Source organism: Psammomys obesus, unplaced genomic scaffold, assembly GCF_907164565.1.
Source record: "Psammomys obesus unplaced genomic scaffold, mPsaObe1.curated_primary_1811, whole genome shotgun sequence".
NCBI classification, from domain to species: Eukaryota; Metazoa; Chordata; class Mammalia; order Rodentia; family Muridae; genus Psammomys; species Psammomys obesus.
This window is the reverse complement of record NW_026596085.1, coordinates 1,376,485-1,389,259: the sequence shown is the minus strand read 5'-3', so window position 1 is coordinate 1,389,259 and position 12,775 is coordinate 1,376,485. Positions and strand designations below refer to the sequence as shown.

The window sequence follows — 12,775 nt, the reverse complement described above, 5'->3', positions numbered from 1 at the left end:
CTTGTAGTCTCTCTCCCTTCTCCTCTGCTTTTGAAGTCTTTGGTCTTTCTTCCAGTCCTCCTCTTCTTGCCTTTGTTGCTCTTCTCCTTTGTCCCTGTAATCTTTGCCTACTGTTTTGTCTGTTTCAATGTCTCTTTCACTTTCTAATTCATCTACGAGCATTTGTACTAGTTTCCTAATCCCTGGGTCTGTGAGCTCACTTAAGATAAAGTTGCTGATTGTTGCCTCCTTAGAAGACAGTTGTCCAGTTGGAGATAGCTTCTGTTCTTTGCTGAGTTTCTCTGTAAATAGTTCCTTTTTTGCATCTTTGTATATCCTCACAGTTTTAGTCACAACTTCAGCCACTTTTTGGAAATATTCCTCCATTTTTGCATTTATGGTGTATAACTTTTCAACTTCTCTTCCCAGTGATTCCTCCTCCTTCTGTATGCTTTTTGGGTCAAAAGCCTTTCCTATATTATTCATTTTCTCTGTTAGGAAAGCCAATATGCCTCTTTGAAATGCATCTAGGTTACTTTGTTGACTTTCACTGGGACTCTCTGAAGTCTTTTGAGGGGTCTTGGGTTGTAATTGATCAGGTTTTTTTATGGGGCCTACTGTTTGTTGAGTTTTTCCTGATTTTTTTCCTTTTTTGTCCATTTTGTGTGGCTCTGGGGTACTCTCAGGCTGGATTTTCTTGGGTAGTTCTGCTTCACTCCTGCCTTCTTTGTCCGTTGGCCTACCAGCAGATGGTACTTGAATGCTTGGTGAAACTAAGGTTCTTGAAAGTAAGAGCTCAGTTTTGCCCTTCTTGTGTTGCACCTTGCCACTCGGTCCACCTGTGACATCTTGGTCTTTTAGCATCTCGTCTTTTTTTTTCTTTTCCAGTGTTTGTAGATCAAAGTATGGGCTGGATTTGATCTCCACAGCACTCTTTTCCGCTTTCTCCAGATTTGTGTCCAGGGTCTCAGCTGTCAGAACTGGTGGCAGGCCTTTGAGCTTTGCCTGGTCCTGCAGAGTCTCAGCTTTGTCCTCAGCTTTTTCTTTGGCTCTGGCAGCCCCTTCACCTTCACCTACATACGTCACAGATCTGTCCCTTTTTACTGCAGTATGCTTCACCCTCTTCTTTGGGGAGTAATCTGTCACCTTTTCAAGCTCTATGTTTACAAGACTGTCATCGGACTCCAAATCCACATCACTTTGGGCTACATATGTCACAGATGTGTCCCACTTTATCGCAGTGCCCTTACCTCCCTTCTTTTGGGAGTCATCTATCACTTTTTCAAGCTCTTTGTTTAAAAGATTATCAATCTCACTGTCAACCTCTTTGCTTACGGGTAACTGGGGAGACTGCAAACCTCGCATTCTCAAGGACATATCCGAGGCGGATGCAGCTGAGACAGATACAGCTGAGGCAGATAGTTGGCGTCCTAGAAAACTTTTGATTCGAGTCAGCTGCTCGCATTTTTCTTCGGTTTCTTTGAGCCTCTGCTTAAACTTCTCATTCTCCTCACAGAGTTCTTGGATGATCTTATGGGAGATCTCCTTGTCCTTTTCTCTGGTCAGGCTCATAGTCGACCTGGAAACGTGAGCGCTCACAAGTTTTAGTTCATCGTTGACTGTGTTCAAGGCCTTAGAAAGGTTCAGCATTGTGCCTGATATGTACTTGAGGGCAGTGTTTTCCAACTTGCTGAGCATGGCTGTGCTGATGAGCTCCTGCAGCATGTCTTGAATCTCTGAAACCTTTGAGTTTAAGGCATAGTGATCAGCAATCATCTGATCAGGTCTTAAGGCATGGGCTGTGGCAGGCCGCTTTATAGCTCGATCCTTCCAAGCTCTCCAGAGAGTGCCTCTAGTCACTGAAAAAGAAGACAGAAAGCAAAACAATGGAGTTGCCATGCTTAAGCCTAAGGAACTCAGCCTCAACTAACAACTACATGCAGCATAAACATTCACCAGAAAAACTGATTTTATTTTATTCATAGTAATTAGCCAAAATGAAATATTCATGAACTCACTTTAGCATACATAATGACTAAGCTGATACTCAGGGGAGATGAGACCAACCTCCTATGCATAAGAATGTAAAATAACTTATGTAGATACTCCACAGGTAGCAGCTGTGCTCTGCCCTCTGAACTATAGGCTACACATATATACTACTCCCTCCAAAAGAAAGGGGGGGGGGAGTAATAACTATTTTGTGAAGGCAGGGTCTCCTGGATGGCCTAGAACTGGGAATGTAGACCAGGTTGGCCTCAAACTCACAGGGATCCTCCTGCCTCTGCCTTCAGGGTGCTGAAATCAAGGGAACGCATTACCATGGGTCTGCACCATCATGCAGCTGTGCTTTGTTTTTGAAGCAGAGCCTCTGCCGGAACCTGGTGCTCATCAGTCAGTGACAACATCTGGCCAACACACTCTCCTTTCCCCGGCTCTGGCACTACGGATGTACTCTGCTACACTCTCGTATCTATGTGTGTCAGGGACCACCTGTGGAAGCTCACCAACTTGCCTCAACTTGCCGGTTCCCTTACCTGCGGTAAACATACTGCTTAGAGATGTCAGGGACCACCTGTGGAAGCTCACCAACTTGCCCGTTCCCTTACCTGCGGTAAACATACTGCTTGGCAGCAGCAGAGATGTGCTCACAGAACCGTGACTTAACCACAAGATGTTTCAGGCCCCTGGCCGAGAAGAATCTGTAACTTTTCACCCACCCTACTTCCTTGTCCTGAATCCTATTTAAAAGCTGATTTTGTAAAGATAGTCCTTGACAAGCACCTGTTTGCTTGGACTTTCTTTTCTCTCTCGCTCATCTTTTCACAGGATCGGATTCTCTTTTACCCCCCACCCCCGAATAACTTTAGCTCCGCTGGCCGGGGCATATGTGGATGCTGGGGTCCAGGCTCAGGACCTCATGCTTCATTCACTGAGCCTCGATAGGATATAGTGAGACTTTGAGTCTCTCTATCCACTAACCAATCATCCCAGGGCAAATCTCAGCAGAGGAGCACAAGGTCAAACACAAGGAAGATCTGAGAAACTCTCTAGCAGCTAAGAGGAGGCCAAGCACATACAGCTAGAGGTAGTGTAGTGCCCACATCCAAAGCAGAGTGGGACAGTAGATAAGGCCCCAGAGGCCTAAGTATATTATGCAGTTTAGTCAATAATAAAGTGCCAGTGTTTCTTGTTTTATTTCTTTTTCTTCTTTCTCTCTCTCCTTGCCTTTTTTCTTTTCTTCTCTCTTCTTTTCTTTCTCTATTTCCTTCCTTTCTTCTTTTTTCTTTCTCTCTTCTTTCTTTCTCTTTCTTTCTCTCTTTCTCTTTTTCTTTTTCTTTCTTTTTTTTCTCTTTCCCTCCCTCCCTCCCTTTCTTCCTTCCTTCCTGGTTCTTTGAGATGGGGGTGGACTTGCTATGTAGCCAAAGCTGGCCTTGAACTCTAGATCCACTTGACTTTAACTCTTAAACACTTGAATTATGGATGTGAGCACCCATACCTGCCTTCAGCATTGGCGGTGGCGGTGGCTGCTTCTTTTTCTTTTCCTTCACCCTACCTCCTTCTTTTTCCTTCTTCTTCCTCCTCCTCCTTCTTGTGTGTGTGTGTGTGTGTGTGTGTGTGTGTGTGTGGTTTGTTTGTTTTGTTTTGTTTTGGTAGGTTGCATGGTTGGGGTTTTTTGTTGTTTTGTTTTTTGAGGCAGGGTTTCTCTGTGTAGCCCAGGCTGTCTTGGACTCACTCTCACTCTATACATCAGGCTGGGCTCAAATTCACAGATGTCCACCTGCTTCTGCCTTCCGAGTGCTGGGATCACAGGCGTGCACCAACACTGCCCAACTAACATTGGCTTCTTAAATATATTTAAGATATTTTAAAGACATATATTTTAAAAGATTTATTTGAACTGATTTTGTGTGTGCGGGTGTGTGTATGAACACATGCACATGAGTGTCTGTGGAGAACAGAGAGGGCACAGATCCCCTGAAGCTGGAGTTATGCATAGCCATGCCATGTGAGTGCTCTGCAAGGCTGGGCAGTGCTCTTGCCCATGGAACCACCCTCCTAGCCTCTAACATAAGACACCGATGAGGGGAAGCTATGAAGAGGTATGAAGAGATCTTCCCCCCCCAAAAAAAAACCCTAAAATTGCTCTAAAAAAATAAAGTCCATTTTAAAGTAAAGGTGAATGATGACATTCCCAAATAAAAACTAACAGCCTTGCTTTGTTTGTTTGTTTTTCAATACAAGATTTCTCTGTGTAGCCTTGGCTGTCCTGAATTCCCTTTATAGACCATGCTAGCTTTGAAATCACAGCAATTTGCCTGCCTTTGCCTCCCTAAGTGCTAGGATTAAAGGGGTGTGCCACAACACCTGGCTCAGCCTTGCTTTCTAAGACCAGGGACTGAAGAGATTCCAACACTGACATGGCAGCTCATAACTTCAGTTTCAGGGCTTTTGACACCCTCTTCTGGCCTCTGAAGGCACATATGTGGTACTGAGACATACATGCAGACAGAGTACCCCTACATATAAAATAAAAATAAATCATTGCAGTAAAGAGAGACCAAAAATGACCTTCAGGTCAAAAGGAATTGATATCAATGAATAAGTCAAATTAACATGACGAAATAAGCATTGATAGAGCTGGGTTGACAGTGGCACATGCCTTTAATCCCAGCACTCAGGAGGCAGAAGCAGATGTACCTCTGTGAGTTCAAGGCTAGCCTGGTCTATAAAGGGAGTCCAGGACAGCCAGGGCTACACAGAGAAACCCTGTCTAGGGAAGAAAAAAAAAGAATAAATAGGGTAGTGGTGGGGTGGGTAGGTCTCCTAGAGGAGCCAGGGTTTGATTCCCAGCACCCACATGGCACCTTACAACCCATAAACCCTAGTTCCAGGTCTGATGCCCTCTTCTGGCCTCCACAGGTACTCCATGCACATGGTGCACAAATAGGTAAACCCATACACATAAAAGGAAGTAAATAAATGCTAAAAAGAGGAAATAGCCAGAGGACTTTGCCCACATGACCAAATTGTGTTCCCAGAAGCCTCCAGGTGTTTAAATTTAGATATTAATATTTAGAGTTTTCTTGCCATGTGAGTTTGGGGTCCCACAATACCCACTAGCCAGAAAGATAAAGCAATAATTATAAAACTATATCATTAGGTCAGATATGCTAGCACTCACCTTTTATCCCAGAACTCTGGAGACGGAGGCAGTGACGAGCTTAAGTTACTGTGGATGACTCCATTTTGAGATGAGAAGCCATTTTGTGCATACCTGTGCCCAGGGGCTGAACTCAGGTTCCGGGAAAAAACACAAAATGTACACTTGGCAGAGAACTGGATCAACTCCCCTGGCAACGGCCAATCTGGGTAGGGTGGAAAATTCTCCAATGTTCCAGATGTACTTTCAGAAGAATAGCAGTTGTAGTTAAGCTTCAGCTAAAGGGTCACCTTGCCCTTATGATTTTTACACAATTCTGTAACACCAAGATATGGAACCCCCCAGCTTACAGCTTTTCCTTTAAAAATCCTGTTTACCCAGAGCTGGAGGTTCCACTTCTCTACTGCTGCATCAGTGAGACTTGGGTCCCGAGTTCAATTGCTCTTGCAATAAAGCTCTCTTGCTCTTGCAACAGAATCATCTCCTGGTGGTCTCTGAGGGTTTCCGTTATCTGGACATAACATTTGATGCATTGGTCAGGACCCCTTGGGACCCCTAGAACTCCCTACCCAGAGAGCTTGGTCCCGTCAGCGGGTAAGTGTTCTCTGTGTTGTCTGTCTGTCTGAAGTTTTTGTTTGCTTTCGGTTCTCAGTCAGGCGGCAGATTTACAGCTAGGGTGGATGTGTCTGGTGGTTAACTGCCAGGGGGCAGAGAAGATATTCCTGACTTCATCCATTTTAACCTCTTTGGGGTGGATGTTGTGCCTGCCTCAGAAGAATTGGTTTTGGTCCCAGGAAAACAGCCCCAGTACAAGCCAGGTTTTTGGTTTCACTTTTGCTGGAGGCTGTGGCTCCATCTTTGTGTGATTCCTTCCTGTTTGTGGTTTTGCTTTTGCCTAAAACCATGGCTCCATCCCGGTGTGATATTTTTTTTTTTCTGTATGTTAATATTATCTGTCTTACTTTTCTTTTTGATGGAAAGTCTGACTGACAGAATGGGACAGACTACCTCCAAACATCTTGACCTGGTCTTGGCACACTTTTAAGAAAGTTAGGCCTAGGGCTCACAATCTTTCAGTTGGTGTGAAGAAAGGAAAAATGATAACCTTTTGCAGCTCAGAATGGCCCACTTTCGATGTGGGCTGGCCACCTGAGGGAACTGTCTACCTTCCCACCATTCTCACGGTGGAGGATAAGGTCTTTCAGAAAGCACATGGTCACCCAGAACAAGTACCATATATCGTCTGGAAGGACCTAGTGATTCACCCAGCTCCATGGGTCAAGCCCTTTCTGATGCCCACAGACAACCCTCCATTCACAGGCTCTCCAAAACCAGAGGCCACTGCCCTGGAAACTGAAACCAAGAAGAAGGATCCCAAGGGTGCCCCATCGGCTTCCCCGGCCCCCCTTTACTCTGTTTTACAGGGTGGGACTCCTGAGGAGGTCATTTTTCCACCTCCTCCATACAGACTTCCTCCTGCTCCCCAGCCTGCTCCACTGGTACTGGCCCCATTACCCAGGCAGGAACCACCATCTGGTCTGGCACAAAGGACCCAGAACTGCCAGGAAGCCTCCCCCTCTGGGGAACCAGAGGCAGATGCTGCGGTCCTTCCTTTATGGGCCACAGAAACACCAGATGCTAATGGCAATCAACCTCACCATTATTGGCCTTTTGCTACATCAGTTATTTACAGCTGGAGAACTCAGAATGCCAAGTTCACCGACAACCCTAGGGACTTAATTGATCTTTTCGAAACTGTTCTTTTTTACCCACCAGCCCACTTTGGATGATTGTTAGCAGCTTTTGCAGGTTTTGTTTACCACTGAAGAGCACAGACATTTCATTTCAGAAGCGTGCAAAAATGTCGCAGACACTACAGGAGTCCCAACCACAGATCAAACCCATATTGATGATTACTTTCCCTATAAAAGGCCCAATTGGGATTACAACACCATTGCAGGTAGGGAACATCTCCTAGTCTACCACTAGGCCCTGCTGGCAGGTGTCAAGGTGGCTGCAAGACGGCCCACTAATTTGGCCAGGGTATAGGATGTCAGACAGGGAGCAGATGAGAGTCCAGCCACCTTTCTTGAAAGGATCAATGAAGCCTTCTGTAGGTATACACATGTAGATCCTGAGAAGCCTGAATATACAGGTACGTTTGCTTTGGCTTTCATTAACCAGTCTGCTCCAGACATAAGAAATTACAGAAGCAGGAAAGAATAGGACAGATGTTGTTGCAAGATTTAGTTCAGGTAGATGATAGAATGTACAATAACAGGAATTGAAAAAGCAACTGAAGACTGGGAAGGCCTTGAATCAAGATTTGGCCAAAGTCCTACCGGCCAGCAGAGTCCTGGACCCTGGAGAAAGGAGGTACCAACTCCAGTAGCTGGCCAACAATAAAGGACCTGAAGGACATCACAGACAACCACTAGGTAAGAATCAATGTGCTTACTGCAAAGAGGAGGGTCACTGGCTCAGAGATTACCCCAAGAGGAGACCCAGGTCCCAGACCAAGGTCCTGGCATTGGAGGAAGACTGAGGGGGACGGGGTTTGGATCCCCTCCCTGACTAAACTTCTTAATGGACACTGGAGCTCAACCTGAAGAACCAGACTCATCAAAAAGGTCCTGGGGTCCAGGGGGCCACCGATATGAAACAATATTCATGGAATGCCTGAAGAACGATGGACTTAGGAATTGGCCAGGTAACCCCTTCATTCATGGTGATTCCAGAATGCCCTTATCCCCTCCTGGGGAGAGATCTGCTTACTAAAATAAAGGTGCAGATCCATTTTAAGCCATAAGGGCCCCAGTTAATAGATGAAAAAGGCAGTCCAATTCAGATATAGACTCTTGACCTAGCCTCTGAGGCTGAATATAGATTGTTTGAGGAGCCAATTGCTCCCTCAAGCGATTTGCAGATTTGGTTGGCATGATATCCCCAGGCTTGGGCAGAAACCAGAGGAATGGGATTGGCAAAACAATGGTCCCCAGTGTTCGTTGAACTCAAGCCTGGGGCAGATCCTGCTCAGATCCACCAGTACCCCACATTCCAAGAGGCTCAAAAAGGAATAACCCCTCACATTCAGAAACTGTTGGCCGAGGGAATCTTAAGGCCATGCCAGTCAGCCTGCAACACACCATTATTACCAGTAAAAGAAGCCTCATTCTAATGACTACCATCCTGTCCAGGAAGTCAACAAGTAAGTAATGGATATACATCCAACAGTACCTAATCCATATACCCTACTGAGTTCCTTGTCACCTGAGTAGACTTGGTGTACAGTATTAGACTTGAAAGACGCTTTCTTCAGCTTGCTGCTAGCCCCCAAGAGTCAGGAGTACTTCGCCTTTGAATGGAATGACCCCGAGGAAGGGATAAATGGAGAGCTGACTTGGACCCGCTTGCCACAAGGATTCAAGAACTCTCCCACCATCTTTGAGAAGCCCTCCATGAGGACCTGGGTGAGTATAGAAAAGAAAACCCAGATATTACTCTGATTCAATATATTGATGATCTCCTAGGGGCAGCAGGGTTGGAGCAAGCCTGTCCAAAAGGTACACAAAGACTTTTGCAAACCTTGGGAGACTTGGGCTATAAAGCATTGGCTAAGAAAGCACAACTTTGTAAAACTGAAGTGACATATTTATTCTCTATTCTGAGGGATGGACAGAGATGGCTACTGAACGCCAGAAAAGAAATGGTCCTTAGTATTCCTCTACCTACAAGCCCTCATCAGGTAAGAGAGTTTCTGGGGTCAGCAGGCTTTTGCAGGATATGGATACCTGGGTTTGCAGAATTAGCTAAACCCCTTTATGAAGCCATCAAAGAGACCAAAGGCTTCGAATGGACTGCTGAACAGCAACAGGTCTTTGAAAGACTTAAGAGGGCCCTGTTGTCAGCACCAGTGCTTAGGCTCCCAGACACCATCAAGCCCCTCCACTTGTTCATGGATGAAAACAAAGGAAGAGCAAAAGGGGTGCCAACTCAAACTCTGGGACCTTGGAGGAGACCCATTGCATACCTGTCTAAGAAACTTGGTCCTGTGGCTGCCAGATGGCTACCATGCCTCTGAATCATTGTAGCAACTGCACTCCTGGTCAAGGATGCAGACAAATTGAGTCTGGGTCAAAATCTAAGTATGACCACCTCCCCATGCTTTAGAAGGGGTACTAAAACAGCCACCTGATCAATGTTGAGCAATGCCCGTATGACTCATTATCAGACTCTGTTGATTAATCTGGGTTGAGTTAATTTTCAGCCCCCTCCTCCTTGAATCCAGTGACCCTCCTACCAGATCCAGAACTTAAGCAACCTCTACACCAGTGTGAAGAAATACTGGCCTGAGTACATGGTGTCTGGGCAGATCTGAAGGATATTCCCCTACCAGATGCTATTCATACTTGGTTCATGAATGGGAGCAGCTTCATTCATAAGGGTCAAAGGAGGGCAGGCTTGGCAGTGACCACTGAGACGGAGGTGATTTGGGCACAACCCCTTCCTCCAGGGATCTCTGCTCAGCAAGCTGAGCTGATAGCCTTGACCCAGGCCCTTACCCCGGGTAAAGGATTGGCCTTTAATGTCTACACAGTCAGTATGCTTTTGCCACTCACATGCATGGGGCTATATACCAAGAAAGGGGACTCCTCACAGCAGAAGGAAAAAAAAAACTATTAAAAATAAGGAGGAAATCCTACAGCTCCTGAAGGCCCTATGGCTCTCCAAGAACCTTGCCATTATTCATTGCCCTGGGCATCAGAAAACCAATACTAAGACAGTGGCAGGAAACAACCTTGCCGATAAAACAGCCAGAAGTGTTGCCCTGCAAGAGGCAGCTGATGTCCTGGCCGTCATTCTGCCAGAGCCACCTGATCCAAATTTGCCAAAGGTACCTCAGTACACAAAAGAAGATATCCAATGGGCAAGAAACCAGCCCATGAGTCAATTCCTAGAAGGCTGGTGTCATTCAGCTGAAGGTAAATTGATCTTGCCCAATTCTCTGGTTAGAATAATTCTCAGAAAAATTCACAGAGATACCCATATGGTATCCAAGAGAACGGCAGATGCTGTCTGGCAGTCAAAAGTGACATTCAGAGACCTGCATAAAACCATTGATGATACTGTGACTATCTGTAAAGCTTGCCAATTGACTAATGTCACTAATCAACCACAGCATCCAAGGACACGTTCTTGAGGTAAGAGACACAGGGCCTATTGGGAAGTTGACTTTACAGAGAGTAAGTCTGGAGAGTATGGCTACAAATAGCTGTTGGTGTTCATGGACACCTTCTCGGGATGGACTGAGGCTTTCCCACCAAAGATGAGACTGCCCAGGTTGTGGCAAAGAAGTTGTTGGAAGATGTTTTGCCTAGGTATGGCTTCCCTCACATGATAGGTCAGATAATGGACCAGCATTTGAGTCAAAGGTAAGTCAGAATGTAGCTAAGTTTATTGGAGCAGATTGGAAATTGCATTGTGCCTACAGGCCCCAAAGTTCAGAACAGGTAGAGAGGATGAATAGGACATTAAAAGAGACTTTAACTAAATTGACCTTGGAGACTGGCGCTGACAGGGTGATACTCCTCCCCTTTGCCCTCTACAGGGTTAGGAATTCCCCTTACCAGTTGGGGTTAACTCCCTTTGAGATCATGTATAGGATGCCAGCCCCTATAGTACCCAACCTTAAGACTGATGCTATTACTGAAATAGATGACGATGATTTACTCTTCTGGGTTCGAGCTACCCAATGGGCTTACAAGCATGTTTGGCCTAAACTACATGCTCTGTATGAAGCAGGCCCAGTCCCTGAACCACACAAATTCCAGCAGAGAGTTTGGGTCTACGTAAAGCAATTTTGCCAAGGCACATTGGAATCTAGATGGAAGGGACCATATATCATTCTTCTGACTACTCCCACAGCCATCAAGGTTGACAGGATTGCTGCTTGGCTCCACTGTTTGCAAGCCCAGCCAGCCCCTTTTGGACTCAAGAGGACTATGTTGACCCCAGCAGCACCAGAACGGAAAGTCCAGAAAACCAACAATCCCCTCAGACTAAAAATCACAAAGTCAGTGGCACACTAGTCCTGCTAGTCACCGACTACTCTTGGTGGCCAGGATAGGATATGGCTCAACCTATATTCCTGTCTCTCAGACTTGGGAGGTTATAGACACTGCCACTGGACATGTTGTCAATTCCACCACCCAAACACAGCCCCTGGGGACATGGTGGCCGGACTTGTTTTTTTGACCTCTGTGATGTAGGTGACTTGGCAATGATGGGCGATGGCTGTACTATTGCAGTAGGGAAGGCAAAGCTATGCAGCCTTTCTTTCTATGCATGCCCTGAGTAGATAACAGACAGAAAGCAGAGATGGCAGCATGGAGGGCTCCATGTAGGGTTTTGTGCTACGTGGGGGTGTGAGAAAACAGGTAATATCTACTGGAAGCTGAAAGGGGACCCAATTACCCTCAAAAGGGGAGGCAACATTCACCCTTATACTTGGACAGGCCAAATTAATGGGCAATCCATCATGCTCCAATTTCCTGCCAATTCCAGGGGACATAGCATAATTCAGGCTGGTGGGAAATCCTATGGATGATGGGGAAGCATGTCATGAAAAAGAAACAGTGGGGGGGCTCCACTGGAGGCAATACTATTCACCTGTCCTTCACCAAGGAAGGAAAACAAATGGAATGGAAGACAGGAAAGACTTGGGGGATAAGGTTATATGGGGAAAGACGTGACCGCATCCAGCTCCTGACCATCCATCTGACCACCGAATCCATCCCACCAGTTCCAGTGGGACCCAACCAGGTATTGGCACCTCCCCCAGCCACAACAGTGCCACCAGCCCCTACTCTAACTCCTCCAAGTCTGGCCTCTGGCCAAGGAGAAGCCTCCAGTGCTCCATCAGAAAGCCAAGACCACTTGGTCGCCCTCATAACCAAAACAGCCCAATTCCTAAATTCCTCTTATTCTAATTTGACTGAGTCCTGCTGGTTATGTTATGATTTTCAGCCTTCTTGATTTGCTTTTGATTCCTCCATAAAAGAGAGAGAAGATAGCTCTGAATGCAGATGGCAACAGAAAACTAGGCTGACCTTACAATCAGTAACCTGGCAAGGCCTCTGCATTGGACAAGTACCACATACCCATCAATGTCTATGCAGCACCACCCTATCAGCCTTTTCAGAAAACAAATATATAGTGCCCTCAGAAAATGGATAGTGGGCTTGCTCTACTGGGTTAACTCCATGTGTCCATAAGGAAGTAATGGACCAAACTGGAGATTTCTGTATGTTAATCCAACTTGTGCCTCACCTCATATATCACCCCTACGAAGAATTACTAGACAGATAGCAGGGAGGAATCAACCGGGTTAAAAGGCAGCCTATAACAGTCTTAACAGTATCACTCTTACTTGGGTTAGGTGCTGCTGGAGTGGCCAGTGGGGCTACCTCCTCAGCTTTACAAAGACAGTAGTACCAAAGCCTACAGACAGCTATTGACATGGATATTAAAAGGATTGAGACTGCAATCTCTCACCTACATGAATTCCTTACCTCCCTCTCAGAGATATGTTTTTTGGTTTTTTTTTTTTTTTTTTTTTTTTTTTTTTTTTTT

General features: G+C 45.8%; 1 protein-coding gene across 1 annotated transcript in view; it reads right to left on the bottom strand.

Annotated features, from left to right (window-relative positions):
- Positions 1 to 12,775, bottom strand: part of Fam186a (family with sequence similarity 186 member A) — an 88,352-nt gene that overhangs the window by 39,756 nt on the left and 35,821 nt on the right. Inside the window, exon 7 of the mRNA XM_055626805.1 lies at positions 1 to 1,838. This exon is cut by the window's left edge and continues 2,538 nt beyond it. Within this exon, the coding sequence (XP_055482780.1) occupies positions 1 to 1,838 (1,838 nt within the window). The remainder of the gene's footprint in view (positions 1,839 to 12,775) is intronic.